General features: G+C 42.4%; 1 protein-coding gene across 1 annotated transcript; it reads right to left on the bottom strand.

The window, feature by feature from the left end:
* Positions 1–1,927: 1,927 nt before the first annotated feature.
* DR1 (down-regulator of transcription 1) lies at positions 1,928–22,838 on the bottom strand. The gene is made up of 3 exons (XM_070746498.1): positions 22,144–22,838; positions 12,903–13,066; positions 1,928–3,857 (listed from the first exon to the last, which is right to left on the bottom strand). Exons 1-3 carry the CDS (start codon positions 22,361–22,363, stop codon positions 3,711–3,713), a joined length of 531 nt encoding a protein of 176 aa, XP_070602599.1. The 5' UTR covers positions 22,364–22,838; the 3' UTR covers positions 1,928–3,710.
* Between the last annotated feature and the right edge of the window lie 4,632 nt (positions 22,839–27,470).

The raw sequence follows: 27,470 nt of genomic DNA, 5'->3' as shown, positions 1-27,470 counted from the left end.
GGGGAAGTTGGAGATAGGATGAAAAATGTTCATCTGGATAGGATGTAACAATGTCCTCTTAAAGAGGAACATAACCACAAGCCTCTTTATTATTAGTCTGGGACACCATCCCTGCCCTCAAAGTAGCATTTACGATCACCATCACCCACTCACATGTCACCTCCCAAGTGGCCTTAGCCCGCCTGGTGGTGGGTGGTGGGGGCATTGATCTAAGTCTAAAGAATAAATCTAAGTCCAAAGAACAAATTTGCCAGCAGTCTACCAACCTCCACCCAGGGTTTAGTCCTTCAAGGATGTGGAACATTGCCTGCAAGCATTGCTAGTTCCATCATTATTGGCTGTTCTGGCTGAGGCTTCCAGAAACAACTTTTGAAAAGTTCTAATAATTCTCTATCCTACTTTAGGTAGAAATCTTCAGGTTCTGGTACAGGGGTAGGCAAAGTTGGCTCTTCTATGACATGTGGACTTCAACTCCCAGAATCCGAGGCAATTATGCTGACTCAGGTATTCTGGGAGTTGGAAGTCCACATGCCATAGAAGAGCCAACTTTGCCTACCCCTGTTCTGGTAGATCAAGGTCCTTGAGACAGTGGTGATGCTTGGGCTATATTTGGAATTTTCTACATCTACGTTATTTGCTGTTATAGGAAACCGTAAAGTTTCAGATCAATAAAGCAACTGTTCAGGAAGCTACAGTTGTCGTTAGTGCATGATGAATAGGCTGTCAGACTCGTTTGCCGCAGCACAACCTACAATTCTGCCTGCTATTGCTCAACCTATTCTGAGGTTTGCAAGTTTGCAAAACAATTGCCTCTTTTCAGTGTGAATGAGTCATTATCAGCAAAATATGGCACCATCCTTAACCCCGCCCTATCTGGATCGCACTCCCTATAAAAAATGTCTTGTAGAATTATCCTCAATACTTGACTATAATCTAGCTCCAGAACCTTCACTACTCACCCAGAAGCACTAAACTTCACCCCCAAAGATTTCAATGTTAGGACTTACCCTGTTTTGCTGACAATTACCCAGACATTGGGAAATACCTTTTTCAGTGTCCCCATTGTAATGACTTAAACTGTTCCTAAAATTCAACTACTATAACCCTTGGTTTATTAAAAAGGAACTGATATGCCTCTTTCAACAAGAATTCCAGGAAACAGAAATTAGGATAGAAAAAAAAAATAGCATCAGAATTGTATCACAGATCTTCTTTGGGCTTCATATTAAAAGTCTCTTCTCAAATCAGAACTGAAAAAACCGAATTATGCAAAAGGAAGCTCCTAATGGTGTTGGAATGAAAGGATTAAAAAAAAAGAGAAGGACCTGAAAATGATCAGCAATAGTTCCATAGATCAAGAATGCAGTTCATTGGGAGGTAGAGGGCTAACCAATTCCAACAAACAAATATTTTTATACATGACCAATTAGCTGTACTTATGTTACATAGATCAGGTGTGTTCTTGAATACAGATAGTCCTCAGCTTACATCATTCCTTTAGTGACCGATGTTGTAAGTGATTTATGATTTTTTTTCACACTTACCACATTTTGCCACACTTATAATCATTGCAGCATTGTCACGGTCATGTGATCAAAGTTCAAACGCTTGGCAAATGTATTTATGACAGTTGCATTGTCTCAGGGTCATGCGATCACCTTCTTCAATCTTCTGATGTAACTTGGAGTGGTCACTAAATGAACTGTTGCAAGTTGAGGACTACCTGTACATTTGGGGGAAGAGTAATTAAGAGAAAATTACATGACCATTGAAGGACTGGCTCGAATAAAAGACCTCTTCTGAGCACCTCTTTGGTTACTTCATCCTGGCTATTAAAGAAGGTGCATAATCCACCCAAATAAATGTGAATTGTGTTAAGCTTCTCTATGGCATTATCCCCCCAAAAGCTGAACATTCAAGCATTAAATAAAAAAACACATTTGAATTTTATTGCTTGAGGAATACAGCATATGAAAAAGCACAAGAATGTCCAAAGGAAAAGTTGCAGGGATTCAAACTTATGATACATGCCAGATGCAGTAAAATATTAACCTGAACCCTGCATCAGAAAATAAAATGTTTTTGCTTAAAAAAAGTGTTTCATTTAAAACAGGAAGAGAAAGGGTATCATAGTACAGATTAGAAAAGCCAACACTGCACATTAACACAGTTTCATTAGCCTAGTGTTTCTACCTTTGGTACATCAACCTTCATGACAACTAAATCTTGTCCCAATACTTAACAAGTTGAACCCATCTTTTTTTTTCAGCTTAACATTCAAACAAACATATTTCTCAGTAACCAGTGTATAAATAATGATGCAAGTTAATTTATGGGAAACCTCTTAAAAATTAAATTGCAGCCAGGCCTTTAATTGAATGTCTTTAATTTAGTCTTCTGCTTTGCCTTTCAGTTGCGTATTTCTGTAATCATCAAAATCGTATCATTTTTAAAATGTTTCATGTATCCGTATGCAAAACCTGAGATTGCACCTTTCCTCTGCAAAAAAGTACCAGAAAAATGAGGTTTTTTTTCCCCCAAATATATAATCTGAGTACTGTTCTTTTTTAAAAAATCACACCCTAAAAGATATTCCTCATTCAGGTTTTGTTGGCTGGCCTAGACTTTCAAGCCACTAAACTTTTGAAACTAAATTGTTATTTAGTCCCATATCTGAATGTAGATGCCACCAGTTTGACAAGAAAAAACTTCTCTATTGGTAGACTAACCTGAAAAACTGTTAACATTGTGCTGACGACAACACTTTAATAATCAGAATTAAATAAAAATTCCTTTGACAGTGAGCATGCTCGTTAATTCCAATGTTTGCTTTCATAGTCCTATTTAAGTATTCCTCATCAAACAGAATTAAAAACAAATCTGTTCTTCCAAATTTTTATTTTTCCTTCAAGTAGCATGTGCATTATAACATGCTTAGACTATGCTCATAACCCCATCTACTGTTAAAATCAAACAGCTTTTAAACAATAACCATTTTAATTCTCCAAATCGAGGAACATTTGAAATGAAATACCTGTTTTGCTCAGAACACTGAATCAATATCATAATAAAGTTCTGGGTTTTATTTTTAATTTTTTTTACCCCATACAAAAAAAAATCATGTATCTGTACAACGGCTATTAAACATACATTTTTCTAGTTTGGCAAAAATGTATAATTTCTCAGATTGGTAATATTTAGCAATGTTATTTATTGCCATGTATCTCTTTCCTTACTTAAAAGACAAAGAATTCAAAGTACGCCAAACCCTTTGCTTTTGCTTTTCCTCCCCAAAGCAGATTAAATGCTTTCTCTATTTCAAAAACACAAATTAAAAAAATGTTTACACAAGATTCTATGGTTAAAAGGGAAGAGAAATGCAAGTGTGAATTTAGAGTTTTCTGTATAAATTCTGCTATATTTTATAAACGTTATTGTAACACTGTTGATCAAATAAATGACGCACAGCTGTCTAAAATTTCCATAAACACCATTAAAAATCCAAAGTTGATATGATACTGAACCTTAAGTCCTCAAAAGTTCAAAAAGACAGTTTTGACATGTACAGCACACAACAGCAGACGTCCTTAAAATACCAATGGCTGGTCCAAGGTGAAGACAAAGTTACAGGCAAGCATTAATTTCACTGGTTTTGTTGTGCAGGAAAACTATTTCTTGGTGAGGACTGAAAGCTCCAGCCTAGAAACATTTCAGATGTCGTCTTCATCATCTTCATCTTGAGAAGATCCTGCCTGGTTGATTGCACTGGCAGAGGCAGCAGCAAGCTGGGCCTGTTGAGCAGCTTGTTGCATTTGAAGCCATTCCTGCTGGGCCAGCTCTGCCTGCTGTTGTCTAGCCTAGGAAGGTAAAGAAGGAAGTTTAGAATGAATTGATGCAGTGCACTGTATATCACTATATGCCTGCCAGCTAATGGGGGGGGGGGGGATTACATAGCTTTTAGAATGGCATTTATAGAAGCTTTTCCTTTAAAATAATAACTTTGGGATAACAAACCTGTTTTGCTTGTTTACCTACTTATCTATTACAATTTGGAGGCTCTCCTGCTCCTGATGATTCTGGGTGGTTTACAGTAATGAAAAATCAGAATAATATCAAAAAGATTCATATGCAACCTGAAGATAGACATAGAGACACAAATCCATCAATGGGAGTTTGACCTTTAACCTACTACAAGGTGTGGGACAGTGAAGGACTGCCGGCTTCGGTACTACTGGTGCGGGCTCCGAGGCTGTTGCGGCCATGCACGTGTCTGGGGGTGCAAGAATTGGCTTCTGTGTATGTGCAGCAAGGGAAATCTTGTGTGAGGATGCACATGAGAACGAGATTTCAGTGATTTTTGCTGATATTTTTGCTTCCGCGCATGCACGGAAGCATGGAAGTTTGCGGAGAGGGGCAGCCTATAAATCCAATAAATCTAAATCTATAAATCGCTGAAATGTATTTATTATTTATTTATTTATTGGATTTCTATGCCGCCCCTCTCCGAGGACTTGGGGCGGCTCGCAAAAATCTTGCTCGCGCGAGCATCTTCACACAACATTTCGCTTGTTGCACATGCACAGCTGCATGTACATCCTAAAAATTGCTACCGCAGCAAAGCACCTAACCGTTCCCGTAGCAGGCCATCTCTGGTGTGGGAGAATAACCAGATCTTCACAATAACTTCCTGAACATTATCAAGGTGGGCGTCACTGGGATCAAATGTTCATCCCTTAGCACAAAGATAATCAATGGCTTTATTTATATTAATTGGAGAAAATGGGATTACAAGAGTTGGCCGGCACACAACTGAAAACATATTGAAAGGATTTATTAGTGCTGTTTGTCTAGCATGCTGAGTCCCAAGCCCCTTGGGACAAACAAAAGTTGAAAGTGTGAAAGCAATTAAAGTCTTGTCAGTTACAGGCAGCAGCTGCAAGCAGGCTAATTGAGGTCACAGAGCTGAGCTTGTTAACTTGTGGTTAGCACTTTTTAGAGGCATTCTCACTGCAAAGAAAAACAGCTCAAGAAGAGATACTCTGCTTGGGCAATTGCTTATTCTGCTAGTGGGGGAAAAGGAAGATAAAAATGAGTCAAATACAGGATGAATACTAACTGACTGTGATAGCTAACACATGACAGAGGAAGGGAGAGGGAGAGACTGAAAAGACTGTAAATGTGGGCATTTGTTACAAATTTACTTTTTCACCACTGTTGTAATTTCAAACTGACTCAGTTCTTAATCAAGGTCTACCTGTAGATGACAATACACTCTGCATGACAACACATTGTATATACTGTACTTCTAAATTGCGGAGCTATAGATAACTATGTTGGCTTGTAAGATAGACTCTAGATAAGCGTCTCAGAGAATACTGTTGTCAAACTTGGGGCAGAACTAGACTTCTTGTACTTCTGGCACAATGGGCAAAATTGACTACTCCTGTCATTGGTGACAGCAGGAAATGTTTCAAGGGTCATAGATATAATTAGAGATGGCAAACCAGTCTTTTCCTTCTCTAAGCAGGTACTAAATGCTTTATGTGAAGGCCACAATATCAGTATCTATGGCAATGGCCCTGACATATAGATTGCGACTTAGAATATAAAATGACAAACAGCATGAATTAAAACAGGAAATAAAAGAAACACAGATATTTTCTGTGTCAAAGAAATTAAGAAAAAGGGGAAGAATGTAATAAATATGAATGTGATCTGATTTTATGGAACAGGGTTGAATATGTGTAAGGAAATAAAAGTGTAAATTTAAATATGAATGTATTGGCTAAATGTATAGTATGTCAGAAAGTACAACTTGATATTATTATTTAGGTTATCATGGATAACCTGAAAGTAGTCATTTACAGATTAGGAGTAGCTGCACATTGTATTCCGCTGGAGGGGGATAATGAAAGAACCCGATATAAGTTTACCAGGAAACTGTACAACATTCTTAATAAAGAATGCAATACAGGGCAACAATTATTGTACTAAGTCGGGGTAGGCAAAGTTGGCTCTTCTATGACATGTGGACTTCAACTCCCAGAATTCCTGAGCTAGCATGATTGGCTCAGGAATTCTGGGAGTTGAAGTCCACAAGTCACAGAAGAGCCAACTTTGCCTACTCCTGTACAATATACTGTACTGTGATATAAATGGGAAATAGGTAAGATAAGAAAGAGCAGATGAAGTGATTTGGCCATTTCTCAAGATGAATGACACTTCTGATAGCTTAATGAGCACCTGCTTAGCAAGTGACTTACATGACAAAGGAATTAATGCAAATCACAGGGACCCTCTTCATGTGATCTCAAACCAGAGAGACTGGAGAGAAAGATTTCAAGAGAGTAATCTGTTTTCTACACATCAAGAGCAATGCAATCCTGCCGGGAACAGGAGAATGATCGCTTTGGTTTGTAATTTTCCATAATCGTTGTTTGAGTTTTTCCTCCTCACTTTCCTTGCTTATTCCTAAACTGTTTTGAGTATAGGTAATCCTCAAGTTACAATTTGTTCAGCAGTCATTCAAAATTAGGGCAGTGCTGAATGAATGGTATATTCAGTCCCCAAAGTTATAGCCATTGTGTCAGCGTTCCAAATAACATATGAGAAATAAATCAGAGTCCAAACCTTGGCTTTCTTCCACGTTCCAATTTATTGTCAGAGTCATGTTGGTTACAAAATGTAGACATACCAGTACAGTGGAACCCCGACATAAGAGCTGCTCTACTTAAGAGCAACTCGAGATAAGAGCTGGGAGGGGAGAGATATTTTTGTTCTACTTACAAGCCCAAATTCGAGATACAAGCGCCAAGGAGCTGTCTCCTGAAGCCGAACGCTAACTTCCGCGTTCGGCTTCAGGAGACAGCTGCGAAGCGGCGCGCGTGTTTTAAAAGGTTGCAGCCGGCCTGGGGGGCTCGGGGGGGTGCTTGCAGCTTTCTTTCTTGTTCTTTTTCTTTCTCTCTTTTACCTTCCCTTCCTCTATTTCTTCTTTTCTTTCTCCTTCCCACCTTCTTCCCTCCCTCCCTCCCTTCACTCATTCCTCTCTTATTCTCCCCTTTCATAAGTTTCCTTGCTTCCTTCCTCTGTTCCTGTCCCTTCCCTCTTTCCTTCCTTCCTTCCCACCCTCCGTCCATTCATTCACCCATTCCTCTCTTGATCGCTTAAAGCCGGTCCCTGGTGCAAAAAGGGTTGGGGACCTCTGTCCTACAGGATTGGGTGGCAGAGAAGTTGAACATATGTAAATTTAAAAGTTTAAGAAAGTTTACAAGTTAAGTGAAAGAAACTTCATTATTCATTTATATGTACATGTACATTTCTTCATTAAAAACATGTCTTTCTGCATAATTTAGACTAACTTTGTGAGTTTTTTGAGGGCTGGAACCAATTAAAATTATTTACATTAATTCCTATGGGGAAAAGTCGTTCGAGATAAGAGCTGCTCGACTTAAGAGCCCAGGTCCGGAACGAATTAAACTCGTATCTCGAGGTACCACTGTACTAAACTTTTTCTACAGTTCCCCACCCAGGTTAAAGTTCATCCTTCATCCCCACACCTACAAGTTCATCAGGTGGGCTGATTGTCCGACTGTCTGCATATCTACAGACCTCTTCCTTACTTCCACTGGTGCTGAACAAAGGATGACCTTGGATCTTCAAGAAAGAGATTTGTTGTGGCTAGTGTCTTCCTCTTCATAGAAACATAGAAGACTGACGGCAGAAAAAGACCTCATGGTCCATCTAGTCTACCCTTATACTATTTCCTGTATTTTATCTTACAATGGATATGTTTATCCCAGGCATGTTTAAATTCAGTTACTGTGGATTTACCAACGTGTGCTGGAAGTTTGTTCCAAGGATCTACTACTCTTTCAGTGAAATAATATTTTCTCACGTTGCTTTTGATCTTTCCCCCAACTAACTTCAGATTGTGTCCCCTTGTTCTTGTGTTCACTTTCCTATTAAAAACACTTCCCTCCTGAACCTTATTTAACCCTTTTACATATTTAAATGTTTCGATCATGTCCCCCCTTTTCCTTCTGTCCCCCAGACTATACAGATGCAACCACTCCTCCTAATTCCCATGGTACTACTCTAATTGTGGCAGGCCAAAGTCTTTAACTCAAACGATGGCTTCGGCCTGACACATTGTTGTTATTCCCCTGGTGACATGACCAAAAAGTTGGGCACTTAGCAGATCACCCACTCTTATGATTGTAGGACAACTTCAACTCTCCTCTACCACCACCTTCCTCCATCTCTGCCCTTCTGTTCTCCTGAACTCCATGGCCCCTGCATTCTGCCACCCAGCTAACCTTTGCTGTTTTCTTGCTTCTACACACCTGGCCTGGTCCTTCAAGAGGCAGCTGTTGGGCATGTGAAATCTTCCTAAGTCCCAAAGGTCCTTTCTCAGGCGGTAACTGGACTTTCTTATTTTTCTCTTTTGAAGTTATTTTGTTTCTCATCCAGGAAGGTTCTTCAGCTCTGACAGAATCCTTCCATTCCTCACTATTCTATCAGCGCTGAAGAAGCTTCTTGGTTGAGAAGCTAAATGACTTTGAAAGAAAACCCCCCCAAGAAAGTCCAGTTACCTCCTGAAAAAGAACCTTTGGGGCAACCATGACTCTGGATGATCACTGAGACTCTCTACAGACTCTTCTTCCTAAGATTGCACACACTTGTTTCTTCTGAGAAGCTTGGGGGGGGAAAAATGTCACATGGCCAGCAGTGGCCTGGCAAAATCCCAAACTGAGTTTGCTTGGTCAGCAGCAAAACAAGAAGCTGATGAAGGTCGGCTGATCTGGCAGAGTACAGGGGCCTTGGAATGCTTTGCACCATGATGCTGATTTAGGCTGTCTGGGAGGGAATGGAGTTGGGGGGGACCTAGCCAGGAATATTTGGATCGGAATGGGTCCTCAACTAACAGCTGACTGAATCTGGTTAACGACAGCAACAGAAAATGCTGGGATTGCCATTGCTAAGTGATGCACTTGCATGTCAAGCTTAGAAACATAGAAAACTGACGGAAGAAAAAGACCTCATGGTCCATCTAGTCTGCCCTTATACTATTTCCTGTATTTTATCTTACAATGGATATATGTTTATCCCAGGCATGTTTAAATTCAGTTACTGCGGATTTACCAACCACGTCTGCTGGAAGTTTGTTCCAAGGATCTACTACTCTTTCAGTGAAATAATATTTTCTCACCTTGCCTTTGATCTTTCCCCCAACTAACTTCAGATTGTGTCCCCTTGTTCTTGTGTTCACTTTCCTATTAAAAACACTTCCCTCCTGAACCTTATTTAACCCTTTAACATATTTAAATGTTTCGATCATGTCCCCCCTTTTCCTTCTGTCCTCCAGACTATACAGATTGAGTTCCTGAAGTCTTTCTTGATACGTTTTATGCTTAAGACCTTCCACCATTCTTGTAGCCCGTCTTTGGACCCGTTCAATTTTGTCAATATCTTTTTGTAGGTGAGGTCTCCAGAACTGAACACAGTATTCCAAATGTGGTCTCACCAGCGCTCTATATAAGGGGATCACAATCTCCCTCTTCCTGCTTGTTATACCTCTAGCTATGCAGCCAAGCATCCTACTTGCTTTTCCTACTGCCTGACCACACTGCTCACCCATTTTGAGACTGTCAGAAATCACTACCCCTAAATCCTTCTCCTTACGACCACATCGCTTAGCAATATAAATTCTGGTCCAAACTGCTACCGTAACTCAAGTATACAGAACAATTGATAATATTACATTTTATCAATTGCAAACTTGCAGATTTCCTTCAATATCTGAAAAAAACAGCTATGCAATAGTCTTACTATAGATGTTTTTGCTTGGACTTAACTTAAGCATATCCATTTTCATCTATTACCGTCTTTCCCCTATAATAAGACATGTCCTGATAATAAGCCCGACATGGCTTTTGGGGACATGCCTTGGAATAAGCTCCCCCCGCCAAAAATAAGGCCCCCGCCCAAATACTTTCCAGGGAAAGGGGGAGGGAACATGCCAGGAGCCTCTCTTTCTCCAGTGGGCACTCTTGGCCAGGAGAGCGAGAGCAAGTGAGAGGCAGGTGCGCAAACACCCCGCGGGACTAACTCGGCTCATCTGGGCTCTTCCTAGATTAGTTTGAAACCTGCTCCTGCCTGCGAAGAACAGGAGGCAAGCCTCGATACCTTCATCGCAGGCAGGAGCGATTCAAAATGCTGCTGAAGGCAGCCCAGAGCAGTAAAGCCACTGCCGCTTGGGATGCATGAAGCCACCTCTCTCTCTCTCTCTCTCCCCCAGCCAAAAGAGTGCTGCCGCAGAAAGACTGGCTCCCGGCTGGGAGAGAGAGAGCAAGCGCCTTCGGCTCTGCCTCCCACCGTCACCACCTCCTTCCCGCACGCGCCTCCCACCGCCTCTTCAGCTTTGCCATTGCTCCTTTGGCTCTGCCTCCTGTCGCCACTGCCTCCTTCGCTTGCCTCCCACTTCCCCTTTAGCTGTGCCTGTTGCTGCAGAAAGAGCGGCTCACAGCCGCAAGACCGATAGCAAGTGATAGATGGGTGCGCACACACCCGGCAGGACTACGTTGGCTCTTCTGGGCTCTGCCTACGGCAATTTAAAACGTGCTTCTGCCTGAGTGGAAGAGGAAGTGAGCATCGATCCCTGCCTCCAAGAAAGCAGGGGCATGTTTTAAAACGCTGCTGCAGGCAGCCCAGAGCAGCCAAGCCAGCCCTTTGAGGTGTGTGCATAGCTGCCTCTCGACTGCTCTCTTTCTCTCTCATACGGGCAGTAAGGGGGAGAATCAGGACAGGCAGAAGACACCAGGTAAAGAGCGACCAGAATCGAGGGAATCTTCTCCTGCAACAGCCGAAGTTTGGGTGAAAGAAAGAAAGACTTCTGCTGCTTCTGCTTTTGGCTGCACGGAAGGAAAGAAGCAGAAGTCTTTCTTTCTTTGCCTCAAACTCCGGCTCTTTGGCCTCTAAATCCAGCCAGGGCAGTGGCCACTCTGGTCCAGCGCTCCTTACCTGGCGGCTTCTGCCTGTCCCGATTCTCTCCCTTGCCACAACGGGGATATTGCGGTGGGGAGGACTGCGAGACACGTGTCCTACCTGTAGCTCCGTCATGTTCCTCAGGGTTGTGTCCAGGGAAGAAAGCCCCTTGTACTGGTAAAAGAAAACCTCTTGCAAGTTCAAGAAGTTTATTTATTTATTATTTATTCATTGGACTTTTATGCCGCCCCTCTCCGAGGACTTGGGGCGGCTCACAGCATATAATAAAACAGTACATAACATTTTGGGTCCAATTAATTATAATCTGAAACTAAAAACCCTAAAAAACCAATCATTCTCATTCAATCAGTTTCTCTCAATCCATTCATCGGCCAAGGGGCAAGAATCTAATGGCCCCAGGCCTGGCGACATAAGTGAGTCTTGAGACTCTTGCGGAAGGCAGGGAGGGTGGGGGCAATATGGATCTCCGGGGGGAGTTGATTCCAGAGAGCTGGCCCCCCCACAGAGAAGGCTCTTCCCCTAGGCCCCACCAACCGGCATTGTCTAGTTGATGGGATCTGGAGAAGGCCAACTCTGTGGAACCTAACCAGTCGCTGGGATTCATGCGGCAGGAGGCGGTCCCGTAGGTTTTCTGGTCCAATGCCATGCAGGGCTTTATAGGTCATAACCAACACTTTGAATTGTGTCCGAAAACCAGTCCACAGAATGTTGGAGAGATATGTACATGTCTGGATAAGCCCATGACTGCTCGCGTGGATGCATTCTGCACAATTTGCAATTTCCGAACGCTCTTCAGAGGTAGCCCTATGTAGACAGCATTGCAGTAGTCAAACCTCGAGGTGATAAGGGCATGAGTGACCGTGAGCAAAGCCTCCCTGTCCAAATAGGGCCACAACTGGTGCACCAGGCGGACTTGTGCGAACACCCCCTTCGCCACAGCTGAAAGATGATGTTCTAAAGTCAGCTGAGGATCGAGGAGGATGTCCAAGTTGCAAAACCTCTCTGATGGGATCAATGATCCCCCTCCCAGGGTGATGGACGGACAGATGGCCGTGTGCTTGGGAGGCGGTACCCATAGCCACTCTGTCTTGTCAGGATTGAGTTTGAGCCTGTTAGCACCCATCCAGGTTTGACTGAACCCATGATAAGCTTTTTTACCAGTACAATGTAATTTCTTCCCTGGAGACAATGCTGAGGAACACAACGGAACTACAAGTCCCAGGTGGGAAACGTGTCTCGGTGGGGCGCAATTTGGAGGTGGCAGGTGAGGCGTCTACTGTACCTCCCGAAAATAAGCCATCCCCGATAATAAGGCCAGGGACATTTTGGGGGAAATAAAAAAAAATAAGTCCCAGTCTTATTTTTGGGGAAGCACGGTATATAGTAAACAGATCTTGCCAAGAAGATGTCTTAATCATTTCCAGGACACAGTCTAGGATTACAACAACAACAACAACAAAACCCCGATTGTTTTGAAATGGCCAATAACAAAATTTGGCCAATCTGGCAGGTACTCATAGAGCAGCAATTCCAAAAATTCCAAAGGCTATGAAATTTGAGGCAAGGGGATCCATTTTCATTGATGATAACATTTATTCACAGAAATATAGACAACATTGCATCCATTATTCTATGCACTGAAGAAGCTGGATTGGAATTAGGGGAAACCCAGAATCTATTCCAACTTCAGCCATTGAAGTTCTCTGAGTCACTTTGGGCTAATAAACTCCCTTTTTAAAAAAACTCTGGGGCATTTAAAGCATTATTGCAGAGGAAACTGAGTAAGAGAATACTACGTACTTTGAGTTCCTGGATGTTGAGGTTAATTGCTTCAATTAATTAACAGAAAGTGTTACAATTAATTAACAGAAAGTATTCATAACTGTTTTCCCACTTACTTTTGCAAATAACTCTTGCTGCTGCCTGAGGAGTTCTTCTTCAGGAATGCCACTGTTTTCCAAACGGGAATTAGCCTTTCTTCTTTTTAATGCTACAGTTTTGCATTCTTGTAAGACTTCTTTCACCTCACTGATATAGGAACCAAATCCCAAGCTTTCTAACGCTAGGAATAAAAAAAACCGTGATAAAGTCAAATAATTTTAGATAAAAAGATAGCAAGATAGCATAACTGGCAGTCTGCAAATGAATATAAAATGATTAGCATATTTTTATTGCTCACATGGCATTTGTACGTGATAATGCAAAATCCTTATGTTGGTAGCTTTTTAAGAAATAACAAAGAAAGTTGGAGTGAAGTCCCTTTATTGATATAAAACTTTTGGATACAAATGAAGAGCACTAACTTCCACTGAATAAGGAGAGCACCAACTTCCACTGATAAAAAGGGACACCATCTGAATGCAATCCATCATAAATGCAATCCATCACCTGAAGCTAATCTGTATGTAAACAACTGTATCCTTTTCCTATACTATTTTAAAACTCCAGTAAACTGTCATACACATATAATTGTTCATACATGGACTTCATATATTTCTATAGAGGGGTATTCCTCAACTTACATCTACAATTTAGGACCAGAATTTCTATCACTAAGCAAGTTGATTGTTAAGTAAGTTGCACCCAGTTTTATGGCTTTTTTGACACAGTTGCTAAATCGCTGCACCTGCTAAGTGATCACTGTGGTTTTTAAGAGAATCGGGCAGTTGTTAATTCAATTCAATTCAATTCAATTTATTAGATTTGTATGCCGCCCCTCTCTGAAGACTCGGGCGGCTCACAACAACAATAAAAACAGTATAACAATGGAACAAATCTAATAATAAAATTACATTAAAAACCCCCAACAATTTAAAAACCATACAACACATACATACCAAACGTAAAATATAAGAAAGCCTGGGGGAGATGTCTTAATTCCCCCATGCCTGGCGATATAGGTGGGTCTTGAGTAACTTGTGAAAGACAAGGAGGGTGGGGGCCGTTCTAATCTCCGGGGGGAGTTGATTCCAGAGGGCCGGGGCCGCCACAGAGAAGGCTCTTCCCCTGGGGCCCGCCAAACGACATTGTTTGGTCGACGGGACCCGGAGAAGGCCAACTCTGTGGGACCTTATTGGTCGCTGGGATTCGTGCGGTAGCAGGCGGTTCCGGAGGTACTCTGGTCCAATGCCATGTAGGGCTTTAAAGGTCATTACCAACACTTTGAATTGTGACCGGAAACCAATCGGCAGCCAGTGCAGGCCACGGAGTGTTGTAGGAACATGGGCGAATCTAGGAAGCCCCGCCACGATAGCTCTCGCGGCCGCATTCTGCACGATCTGAAGTTTCCGAACACTTTTCAAAGGTAGCCCCATGTAGAGAGCATTGCAGTAGTCGAACCACGAGGTGATAAGGGCATGAGCGTCTGTGAGCAATGACTCCCTGTCCAAATAGGGCCGCAACTGGTGCACCAGGCGAACCTGGGCAAACGCCCTCCTCGCCACAGCCGAAAGATGGTGTTCCAATGTTAGCTGTGGATCGAGGACGCCCAAGTTGCGAACCCTCTCTGAGGGGGTCAATAATTCCCCCCCCCAGGGTAATGGACAGACAGATGGAATTGTCCTTGGGAGGCAAGACCCACAGCCACTCCGTCTTGTCTGGGTTGAATTTGAGCTTGTTGACACCCATCCAGGCCCCAACAGCCTCCAGGCACAGGCACATCATTTCCACTGCTTCGTTGACTGAACATGGGGTTAAACAAATGTAACTTTACCCATTGTCTTTCCTTGCTAGAAATCAGTTGGGAAGGTCATAAATGGCGATTACATGCAACTGTTATAAATACATGTCCGTTGCCAAGCCCTGGAATTTTGATCATGTGACCATGGGGATGCTATAATGGTCATAAGTGGCAGGACTGGTTGCAATTTTTTGCACGTGAATGGTGAATGGCTTCTAAACAAAAAGAGTTGTAAGGGGGTACCTATATTTTGCAAAATATTCACTGAATAAAATCTTAAATGAGACCACTGTATCACTTGTACTTCATTACATTGACACATATGTAGATTCAATACTAATGCAGTATTAGATATTTTGATTATTGTTTTGTAACATTTGATCAACATGTTGAATCCACATTTGTCAAGATTCAATACTGCATTGTCAGGTTAATTTGTAAGAAAGGGAAAAAAACGCTTTCTTATGAACTTAGCGTAACTGAGTCTAGCGAAAAACCTTGATGTGCCATATACTTCTCCAAGTGGAAATATTTTAATTAAAGAACTACTTAAATCTGTGATATCTCACAACCCATTCCTTTAATTTAAAAATATATCTATATTTATCTATCTATCTATCTATCTATCTATCTATCTATCTATCTATCTATCTATCTATCTATCTATATATATATATATATATATAGTGTCTTAGAATTGTTCTAAAGATCAGCCAAATTTATCTTTTCTCTCATACAATAATCTTTTCAGATCTGTTTGGCTTTCTCAAGAGTTTTGCTTTGATGCTGCAGCACTGCTAACAAAAAAGATCTAGACCTCATCAAAAAGCGAAACTGCTCTGCAAGTCCAGAATAAATATTTTCTTAAATTGTGCAGAAACATTTAAAGTTCATGATGGGCTGAATGGCTAGGTCTTTTGTTCTTTTATGAATGTTCATGAAATTTACATTAAATGTTTGAAACATAATATAACACTGTGCAGAATGTAATGGAAAAGGGCAAAAATGACTTCCTTTAACTGTGTATAATTTCATATTCCTGAGATTTAAGAAGGATAAATTGGCTTCAGGGCTGATTAGGCTAGAGAATATTGTACATTTTATTGAGCTACTAAAAGCCTTCAACTACGAATGAGAAAAATACTACTAACTTCGATGTCATGCCTAGCTATCATTTTAAACCAAATTTATTTATTTATTCTATTTTTTAATGCCGCCCTTCTCCTTAGACTCAAGGCGGCTTACAACATGTTAGCAATAGCACTTTTTAACAGAGCCAGCATATTGTCCCCACAATCCGGGTCCTCATTTTACCCACCTCGGAAGGATGGAAGGCTGAGTCAACCTTGAGCCGGTGATGAGATTTGAACCGCTGACCTACAGATCTAGTCAGCTTTAGTGGCCTGCAGTACTGTACTCTACCTGCTGCGCCACCTTGGCTCTTTTATCTACTCTGCAGTAGATAAGTAAAAATAAAACAGAAAGTTCGTGGACTCATAAAAAATGTAACTACAGTGGTACCTCGAGATACGAGTTTAATTCGTTCCGGACCTGGGCTCTTAAGTCGAGCAGCTCTTATCTCGAACGACTTTTCCCCATAGGAATTAATGTAAATAATTTTAATTGGTTCCAGCCCTCAAAAAACTCACAAAGTTAGTCTAAATTATGCAAAAAGACATTGCAAGAATAAATGTAACTTTACTTATTAATAAGATGATAAGCTGAGAGCTTTCCTTCCCTTCCTCTTTTTACCCAAAACAATCAACATGGCAAACTTTTATTTTCATTCATTAAACTGTAGTTATTTATTCAACTTCACTGCCACCCAATCCTGTAGAGGGAGGAAAGAAGGGAGGAAGGAAAAGGAAAGCAAGAAATGGAGGGAGGAAAGGAAGGAAGGAAAGAAAGAAAGGAAGGAAGAAAGAAAGAAAGGGTGAAGGGACAGGAACAGAGGAAGGAGGCAAGGAAACTTATGAAAGGGGAGAGTAACTTCACTGCCACCCAATCCTGTAGAGGGAGGAAAGAAGGGAGGAAGGAAAAGGAAAGCAAGAAATAGAGGAAGGGAAGGTAAAAGAGAGAAAGAAAAAGAGCAAGAAAGCAAGAAAGCAAGAGAGAAAGAAAGAAAATGAAAGAGAAATAAAAATAGAGAGGGAGAATGAAAGAAATGGAAGGAGGGAAGGAAGGAGAGAAAGCAAGAGAAAGAAAGAAAGCAAGAGAAAGAAAGACAGAAAGAAAGAGAAAGAAAGAAAGAAAGAGAAAGAAAAAAGAATGAAAGAGCAACAGAGCAAGAGAGAAAAAGAAAGAGAGAGAGAAAGAAAGAAAGAAAGAAAGAAAGAAAGGCAACTTCAAAGAAAGGCTCACTGAGCATCTCTCACTCTCTCTCTCTCTATCCCTCTCTCTTTCTCTCCCCCCTCTCCCCCCCTTTCCCTCTCTCTTTCTCTCTCTCCCTCTCTCTTTCTCTCCCCCCTCTCCCCCCTTTCCCTCTCCCCCCCAGGCTGGCAGCGATGTTTTAAAACAGCCGCGCCGTTTGCGAGCTAACTCCTGAGGTGCGGAAGTTCGCTTTTGGCGTTTGGGCCACTCGGAATGTGAAATTCAAAACAGCGTTCGGATCCCCCCACCCCCAGCAGAAGCCAAGGACCCCCAGAGTGGGGCGGCAGGGGAGGCGACCGCCTCTCCACTCACCAAGTGCCGGGATACGAGCCGAGAAGAGCCGGGCTGGCTTACTTTCCTTCCTTCCCGCGCTGATGCAGAGCCACGCGAACAAAGCGTCACGCCCCCCTGACGCTTTTGGCGGCAAAAGAGCCCAGCGTCGCTTCGGAAGCCGCCGAAAGCATCAGAGGGGCGCGACGCTTTGTTCGAGTGGCTCTGCATCAGCGCGGGAAGGAAGGAAAGTAAGCCAGCCCGGCTCTTCTCGGCTCGTATCGCAGAGAGGGGCGGCATACAAATCCAAGTAATAAATAAAATAAAATAAAAAAATGTCTCTCCTCTCCCAGCTCTTATCTCGAGTAGCTCTTAAGTCGAGCAGCTCTTATGTCGGGGTTCCACTGTATGTTAAGTTCCATAATAATAATAATAATAATAATAATAATAATAATAATAATAATAATAATAATAATAATAATAATAATAATAATTTATTAGATTTGTATGCCGCCCCTCTCCGAGAATTTGGGATGGCTCACAACAATATAGTATATAATATAGCATATAGTAAATAATATAGTGTCTTATATTTGTTCTAAGAGGCCAACTTATATTAATTCTGATTGGTCCAGGAAAACAAATACTTTAGATACTTATTTGCACCATTCATCTGCTTCCTGGCACATCATTTTCCTTGTCCCTCATAGCCAACAGAATGGGAATTCCCAGTGCCATAAAAGCCTGAGTTTAGGTATAGTCTAATACAACAGGGAGCAATCTTGGTACCCTGAACCACACAAATGCTCATAAAAATCAAATATTCCTTAACTAGAAATGGAAGGGCAAAGAGAAGAGAGACGCAGCCAGTTTAATATTGGCCTTGGCCTATGCAAACATTGGCTCTGAGGTAGACATGGCCTCACTACTGTTAACTGGACAAAGGTATTTCCAGAGAGTTATTACTGCAGGACAATGTTAATGTTAAGATGAATCAGACTTTCATTCAGTTCTTTTGCTTAGTCAGGCCAGAAAAATGTGCTAAGTCTTGGGTGTGCATATACTGAATGAGATGTTAATTTCAACCTTGGGCAATTATGTGCAAATCTATGAGCAAAAATGAATAGTCACTATTTGTTATATTCTTGAGCTTAACCAAAATACATCTGTCATTCTGTTGAAATGTGCATTTTTATTTATTTCTCAATTTGGGGGACTATATACTGGTCTCAGGGGGAAATTAGATACTGTGGAAGTCCAAACCTTAGAATCATTCTAAGTGATTCTAACAGTCAAAACTTCTACGTCTTGCATTTTTTTGTGCTTATTGACAGCTGTAAGCAAAGTGAATTATACAATTCACTTTTTGTACTATAGAAAATATTTTTGAGGCAGGAGGTTCAAAACTGTGAAAAATAAAAAAAAATCTTAATAAAATAGAGATCAGGCTTAGTATAGAAGTTTCTGTAGCACCGTGCACCTCACAGAATCAGAGGTGGAAGATAGCACAAAAATCATCTAAGCCATTTGTTTGCTACGCACAGGGAAATCAGCTAAACCATCCTTGAGGCGTGGCTGTCATCTACCCAAGTCAGGGTTTTGATGCCATACTAGAATAACACGATATAGAACAAGTATATACACAAAGCCAAGAACCAGCTATGGGACAGGTCTGGCTCCTTGAAATCTCTGATCTCTGCAAGGGGAAAAAAATGCTAGTCTCTGTATGTGGCACAGTGGAACTACTCTCGGTTTTTGCAGCTTTTTCATTTTCTATTCTTAAAGCAGCAAACATGTCTCGATTCCGAAAGTACTGTAGTACATATTATCAAAAACCAGCTGAATGAAACAAGGATCTTGGTTACTTTCACTGTTCTCTTCTGTTCACTCAATACAATGTAAACCCACCCTAATATTCCTTTTAGAAAAGTTAAGAATTAATAGTCTAGTTGTCTTATGAGAATCAGCAAAGAATCGTGATAAACATTCTTTGACTAGGATCCTTCAGTTTCATTAAAAGGCAAGCAAGAGAACAAAACTGTTTTTAGAAAGTTACAGGAAGCAAGGAATTATAATTAGTTATCTTCTCAAATATTATTATTTATTAAATTTGTATGCCGCCCTTCTCCGAAGACTCGGGGCAGCTCACAGAATACAAAAAAACAATACAACAAATCTAATTAATTAAAAATTACTACTAAAATCCCATATATACTAAAATCAGTCAGCCAACTCATTCACAACATCCAGAGAGGGGTGGCATACAAATCTAATAAACTATAACTACAGTGTTCCCTCGATTTTCGCGGGGGATGCGTTCCGAGACTGCTCGCGAAAGTCGAATTTCCGCGAAGTAGAGATGCGGAAGTAAATACACCATTTTTGGCTATGGACAGTATCACAAGCCATCCCTTAACACTTTAAACCCCTAAATTACCATTTCCCATTCCCTTAACAACCATTTACTCACCATTATTACTGGTACTCACCATTGAATAAAACACTTAGTGATCCTGATATTTATAAACATAATTATTTATTAACAATAATAATTATTTTTTTGTTATTTATTTGCAAAAATTATTAGTTTGGTGATGACGTATGACATCATCGGGTGGGAAAAACCGTGGTATAGAAAAAAAATTGCGAAGTATTTTTTAACTACCGGTAATATTTTTTTAAAAAACGTGGTATAGGCTATTCGCGAAGTTTGAACCTGCGAAAATCGAGGGAACACTGTATAACTATAGAAAACATCCCTGTTTTTTTTAACATAAATATTTGTTCAGCCTCATATAGCCTTCACCCACTTTTAGATCATCCCATAAGCCTTGCATAAAAATTAGTGCCTCCCCTTTTCCAATTAGAGAATTTACTACTGCTACAGAATTCTGTATAGGCACTTCATTTTTAAAACGTGCTTCTTTAGAATTAAGCTGACATCTGCAAAGTGTCTCTTTCATGCAAACTTATTAAGATACAACAATTAAGATGTACCAAAATTTCCAGATAAACAGCTCCTGCCTGTCGGATTTCTACTGTTACCAAGTTGCCTGAAGGGATGGAATGTGCAATGAACTAGCTTTGATAGGGAGCAGAGGCAGACACCCAAGTGCAGATGAGTATCTTAGCCAAGTACAGGTAGCCCTCGCTTTACAATAGTTCATTTAGTGACTATTCAAAGTTACAATGGCATTGAGAAATGTGATTTATGCTTATTTTTCACAGTTACAGCCATGGCCACATCCCCATCTTTAAGCAATCAAAATTCAGACGCTTGGCAACTGGTTCATGTTTATGACCATTGCTGTGTCCCAAGGTCATGTGATCACCTTTTGCGACCTTCTCACAAGCAAAAGTCAAGGGGGAAACCAGTTTTATTTAACAACAGGATCAACCACAGTGATTCGCTTAACAACTGCGGCAAGAAAGGCGGTAAAATGGGGCAAAACCCAACTTAACCCATTTCTTCTGTAGCGACATAAATCTGGGGCTCTATTGTGGTTGTTAAATTGAGGACAACCCGTATATCAGGTATACAGTATTTGAAAAACTCAAGCGATTGGGCTAATAGGAAAAGGGATGGAGTGATGAAGGGAATACAGTGGTACCTCTACTTAATTTGTTCCGTGACCAGGTTCTTAAGTAGAAAAGTTTGTAAGTAGAAGCAATTTTTCCCATAGGAATCAATGTAAAAGCCAATAATGCATGCAAACCCATTAGGAAAGAAATAAAAGTTTGGAATTTGGGTTGGAAGGAGGAGGAAGAAGAGGAGGAGGAGAGTTACTGTCCAGAGCGAAGGGAGCATTTCTTTTCTCTGGGCGCTGGCAGAGGTTTACTCCAAGTGCCCAGAGAAAGGAAAACGCCCTGTCCACTCTGGACTGCCAAAGCCTCCTTAAGTGCCACCGGAAGGCTCCTCTGGCAGCCCAGAAAAGTCCGGGATTGAAGGGGGAATGGCAGGCAACTGGCCGGGCCCTCATGCCACTCTCAAATTTCCTGGGAAATTTTTCCAGGCTCGGGTTCTTAAGTAGAAAATGGGTCTTGAGAAGAGGCAAAAAAATCTTGAACACCCGGTTCTTATTTGGAAAAGTTCTTAAGTAGAGGCATTCTCAGGTAGAGGTACCACTGTACTTTCAGGCTATGAAGTTATAGCTTAATGGGTGCTAAGGAACGTAACAAAGGAAAAATTAAAAATCTCCTGTTATAGATCAAGGGGTGGGGAGGATCCAGTATGGGCTACTACTGGTACTGTAGAGCAGTGTTTCCCAACCGTGGCAATTTGAATATCTGGACTTTAACTCACAGAATTCCCCAGCCAGCATTTGCTGGCTGGGGAATTCTGGGAGTTGAAGTCCAAATATCTTCAAGTTGCCACGGTTGGGAAACACTGCTGTAGAGGACAGTGCACTAGTAGCGAACAGTGCACTGCGTACGCAGCTTCAGTTCTCTTGCGTGTATGCGCGTGTTTCAGCATATTTTTGCTTTGTGCACATGTGCAGAAGCAAAATCTCGTGAGGGGATGCGCGCATGAGAGAGATTTGGGTGATTTTGTTTTGCTTCTGTGCACCCGCAGAAGCAAAAATAAAAAAAATCGCTGGAATCTTACAGCTGCGTCCCCTTGAAAGATTTCAGTGCGTTTTTGCTTCTTACCCAGAAGCAAAAACACACTGGGACGTGTGCAGTGTGCGCACGCAAGAGAAGCAAAGCTGAGCATGGCAGCACACCGGTAGCAGCGGTAATGGCAAACCGTCCCATTGGGGAGGAACCAATGGAGTTTCAGGGTGCGTGAAGGAGCAAGGCCAGGCGAAGGTGGTTCTTGCCTTGGATGACATGCTCGGGGGAGATGGTCTTCTTCTCCGACTTGTTGCAGATCTCGTTGGCCTCGGAGGAGATGAGGTGGATGAACTCGGTGCAGCAGTTGACGACCAGCTCCCGGGCGTCGTTGGCCACCCGCACGTTGGGCAGCGTCTCCTTGATCATCTTATTGATGGCCGCCCGCGGGATGGTCAGATCGTCGTCGTTGCCCGAGGAAGAAGCCATCCTGGATCGATCGGGGAACGGACAGACAGGAAAGGAAACGAGGAGCCGCGAGACGCCGCGGGGAGGGCACAATGGTCGCCGCGATGCAGGAGGGTCGCCCTCCGCGGCCAGAAAGCGTTCCTCGAGCCCGGGCGTGAAGCTCCGCCGACCTTCTCCTTCTCGAGTGCCAGAGTCACAGCAGCGGCAACCATCAGCGCTGCCTCCGCCACATCCCTCCGGGCTCTTCTGCTGCTGCTGCCGCTAACCTCCCTCACAACGCGTGGAAACTCCTCCTGGCTTCGACCCGTCGGCGAACCTCCCCCGTTTCTTTCGGCTCCTTTCACCCCAGACACGCCACGCAGCGACGAGAACAAGAAAAGAACTTGCGACAGGCGACCAGCCCTTAGGCGGCGGCGGCGGCACGGCGGCGGCGCACGCCACTTCCACCGGAAGTTCTTCCTGGTGGCCCGCCCTGATTCCGCTTCCGGTTTAGAACGGAAAGGCTTTTTTTTTTAACGGGAAGGCAATACTGGATACCTCAGCGTGGGTCGAGAACGCTGTCCAACCTTGGCAACTTGAAGACTTGTGGACTTCGATTCCCAGAACTCCTCAGCCAGCAAAGCTGAGGAATTCTGGGAGTCGAAGTCCACAAGTCTTCAAGTTGCCAAGGTTAGACATCCCTGTTCTAATTCTCTTGACTTGAGGGAACGTTTAGCCCGTGAATTTCCCAGAACGTGGACTTCACCGGGAGCGAGCATTACGCATGCTCAGTGACACTGTGTTGCTCTTGGCGTGTGAAGAGTCTCGACCAGTCATTTTTCAGCTCCTGATGCTTCCCGGATTTACTTCTTTGTTTGCACGTTTTCCTTGCCCAAATAAATAGCAATAGCATTTATATACCAATTTATAGCCCTCCCAAAGCGGTTTTACAGAGTTAGCATATCCCCCCCCCCCCCAAAAAAAAAACCCCTGGTCCATAGTTCCCTCTAAGCTGAACAGTGAGCAATCACTCACTTAAAAATCATCAGCTCAGATTTTTCCAAACCTGCCCAGAAGCCGAGAGGGAAAGAGTGAGAGGGAAGGAGAGAGAGAGAGGAAGAGAGAGAAACAGATAGAAAAAAGAGAGGAAGGAAAAGAGAAAGAAAAAGAATGGGAGTAAGGAAGAGAGAAAGAAAATCAAAATCTAGTTTGAAACTAGCTCAACTATTTAAGTGGCATTTTGATATTGATAGAGTTGCCCTATTATGAGCTCACTGTTATAGACACACAGTACTGTACAGTATTTTATTTTGAAATTCTCTGAGGCAAAAGAGGGTGGGTTTTTTATTTATTTATTTATTTGTTTGTTTATTATTTTTGTGCCGCCCAGTCCCGAAGGGACTGCCGCTCAGACACTATACTTTTCCGCCCACCCCCCCAAAAAATTAGAGGGAACACTGCCCTGGTCCTCATTTTACCCACCTCAGAAGGATGGAAGGCTGAGTCAAAATGCAGACAGTAGTAGCCTGCAGCCCTGCACTCTAATAGCTGCGCCACTATGGCTCATAAGATAATTTCAGCGCGAGGGAATGTGGGGTTTGCTGCCTGCCAAGTTTTGATGTTTTCTTGTCTCATTGTCTTAAGCGCTATTCAAACGTAAGTCAATAGCACAGCAAAAATATAGAGATGAGCAGCAAATAGTCATGGTCCTGCTCAGGTTTTGCCTGTAGTAGCAATAGCACTTAAACTTATATACCGCTTCAGTGCTTTACAGTCCCTTCTGAGCGGTTTACAGAGTCAGCATATTGCCCCCACCAATTTGGGTCCTCGTTTTACTGACCTTGGAAGGATGGAAGGCTGAGTCAACCTTGAGCCTTACCGAGATTCGATCTGTCAAACTGCTGGCAGGCTGTGGTCAGCAGAAGTAGCTTGCAGTACTGTACCCTAACCACTGCACTACTGAGGCTTTAAAAAGCCCATTTGGGGGACAACAGAAGTCACACCCTTGCCTCCAGTGGCCACCCCAGCTTGCAGGGCTCTCATTTGTTCCAAGCACTCCCATCCTTTCCTCAAAAATAAGGCGGTGGCAGCAACTCAACCATGATTTAACTTATCTCCAGCCACGTGGCACAGCAATTTATTTATTTATTTGATTTATAAGCCGCCCAACTCCTTACAGTTTCTGGGCAGCGTACAACAATTGAAAAACAATTGAAAAACAATTTAAAAACCTAAGAATAAAACCATTCCTTCATTCCAAGAAATGAGCGGGAAAGAACTGAGGTGGCGGGAGGGCCCCATTACAAAGCCCGAGAGTTGCCCGCCAAGCCAGAGGTGCGGGAAGGCAATTCCAGGAGTGGGCAGCAGGCAGGACGGGGTGGAAATTTATTTTATTTATTTATTGGATTTGTATGCTGACCCTCTCCGAGGACTCGGAGCGGCTCACAAAATAAATGAAGCTGTGTGCCCAGCTCCAGCTGACTATCCCACCCTCCCTCCTCCTCCTCCGAAAGTGGCAGGGAGACCAGCACCGGCAGGAGTTGCAGGGGGCCCATTTCCTTCCCCACCTTTTCTCAACATTTTGATTGGCACCCATTTGGCAAACTACCCAGCCTGAGGCAGGGAGTGACCCAGCAAGGAGCGCGCGGGAAATGCGAAGCAAATTGCCACCCCAGAGAGCGACACTGGTGAGGTTGTAAGTCAGGACTTAACAGTTCGCTTGAATGATGATGATCTTTCAAGCCATGGCGGGCAAGCCACTCCCACCCAGTCACATGACCATCAAGCCACACCCACAAAATAAGCCACATCCACAATGTGGCAGTAAAAATGTTGGCTGCCCATTGCTGGGCAGATCCCAGGGCAGGCAAGTGGAAGGGCACTTTTGCATCTCTCCACATTTGTGCTGTCGGATGGGGGCCCAGGGCTCTTCTCCTCCCCACCATGGCGACTCTAGAGACTCGATCCCTGCCTTCTCTCCTCCTTGTATGCAAGAGCGTGTTTCAAACCGCCTCTGGAGGCAGAGCCCAGGGGAGCCCAGCCATTCCCACAGGATGTGCACATCTTGTGTCGGTGTCTGCACACACCCTACTATCTTTCTCCCTGCCAGGAATCACTCTTATTGTGGCGGACACTCTTTTGCCCGGGAGAGAGCAAGCATGAGGCGAGTGTGTGCAAGCACCAACATAAAACGCACATACCCTGCGGGACTGGCTCGACTCCTCTAGGCTCTGCCTCCAGAATCGTTTTGAAATACTCCTGCCTGCAAGGAGGTGGCGGCAAAGCAGGGATTGATGCTCCCAAGCCATGATGGTGGGAGGGGGGGTAGAGCACCATCCCCCATCCGCCAACCGTGAGACATGCATTTTACCCAAGTCTGGCAGCTCTGTATCATCTCTCAGCCGGTCTGTGCAGGGAAATGCCTTGCAAAGTATTGCAATTAACAACTTACAGCGAGAAGTTTCTCTGTACTTTGCACAAACCAGCTGAGACGCCACATGGCTTGCACTGGTTGCCGATCAGTTTCCGGACGCAATTCAAAGTGTTGGTTATGACCTTTAAAGCCCTACATGGCATCAGACCAGAATACCTTCGGAACCGCCTTCTGCCTCACAAATCCCAGCGGCCGATAAGATCCCACAGAGTTGGCCTTCTCCGGATCCCGTCAACTAAACAATGTCATTTGACAGGCCCCAGGGGAAGACCCTTCTCTGTGGCAGCCCTGGCCCTCTGGAATCAACTCCCCCCAGAGATTAGAACTGCCCCCACCTTCCTTGTCTTTCGCAAATTACTTAAGACCCACCTATATCGCCAGGCATGGGGGAATTGAGACATCTCCCCCTGGCTTTTATATTTTTATGTATGGTATGCATGTGTTGCATTGTTTTTAAATGATGGGGTTTTTAGATGTTTTTTAATATTAGATTTGTTTTCATTGTAACACTGTTATTATTATTGTTGTGAGCTGCCCCGAGTCTTCGGAGATGGGCGGCATACAAATCTAATAAAAACAAAAACAAACAAAAACAATAAGACAGGGTCTTATTTTCGGGAAAACAAATAACATAGATGCTGTTGAAATGAGGTCTATATGATAGTTTGACAGATTTGAGGATAAAATAAGGGTGCCATAATAGGAAAACGTTTTGTTACAACTCTTGAATGTTATTTTCTGTGACATGTTATAGCACTTGTGCAATTTCTTTTATAAATAATCTAGAGTCAAGTCATTAAGAAAATAGGTTGTTTTTTTAAATAACTCTAATAGCTATTATACCTTCCCATAGATAGGGAAGAACTCCAAAATATGTACTAGAATTTTTGATATTGCTTCAGTGCACCAAGGAAAAGATTTATTCAAAGGGAGCTAAAAATAACTTTCTTAGCTGCATTTGTAAGATATAACACTGCATGTGCAGCTTTTTGTAAGAGAAAGCCTTGATTTCCTCATAATCACAATTAATACAATGTTTATTTCATGCCTTTTCTTTAGATCAAATTACATTCTCTCATTTAATCCCAATATATGTGATAAGATGAACTGGAAAAAAATGGCTTAAAAGTTCTATGATAAGTTATTATGTCTAAGGGTGTATACATGTATGTATGTATATATGTAAACCCCACCCCCCCACACGTATATGTTTCTTTCCACTGCATTAAATTCTTGCATCATCAAGAGATAGAATCTAAAATAAATACATGTAGGAAAAATCACAATGTTTCATAACGGTGGAATAATCTGGGACAGGCTTAGTGCCCAATTAAAACAGGAAAGCTTCCTTATTTACTTTTCCCCAGATACGAATGATCCTGGCAGAGGGAGTATGTGTCATTCTTTTGATCATGGTTATGCAATAGTGTATGAGCTAATGTGTATAAGTTTTATGTGCAGACAAATGCACATGGCTATAAACTTCCATTCAGAATCCATGTATTTTATACGTACAATCACATTTATCATTATTAGTAGTATTTTTTTAATATAGGGCAATATTATATTATCTGTTTGGTTATAAATTTTGTGTTTAGCTGACATTTTTAAGTTTAATGAAAAGTTTTATTTTAAAATGATTTTTGTGGATTTCACTTTATTAGTAAACGTAATAAAAGAATATTACTAGTTTAAGAAATAAAAATACTCAATAAG

Source organism: Erythrolamprus reginae, chromosome 3 (genome assembly GCF_031021105.1).
Source record: "Erythrolamprus reginae isolate rEryReg1 chromosome 3, rEryReg1.hap1, whole genome shotgun sequence".
In the NCBI taxonomy this organism is placed as follows: domain Eukaryota; kingdom Metazoa; phylum Chordata; class Lepidosauria; order Squamata; family Dipsadidae; genus Erythrolamprus; species Erythrolamprus reginae.
This window is presented reverse-complemented; position numbering and strand designations above follow the sequence as displayed.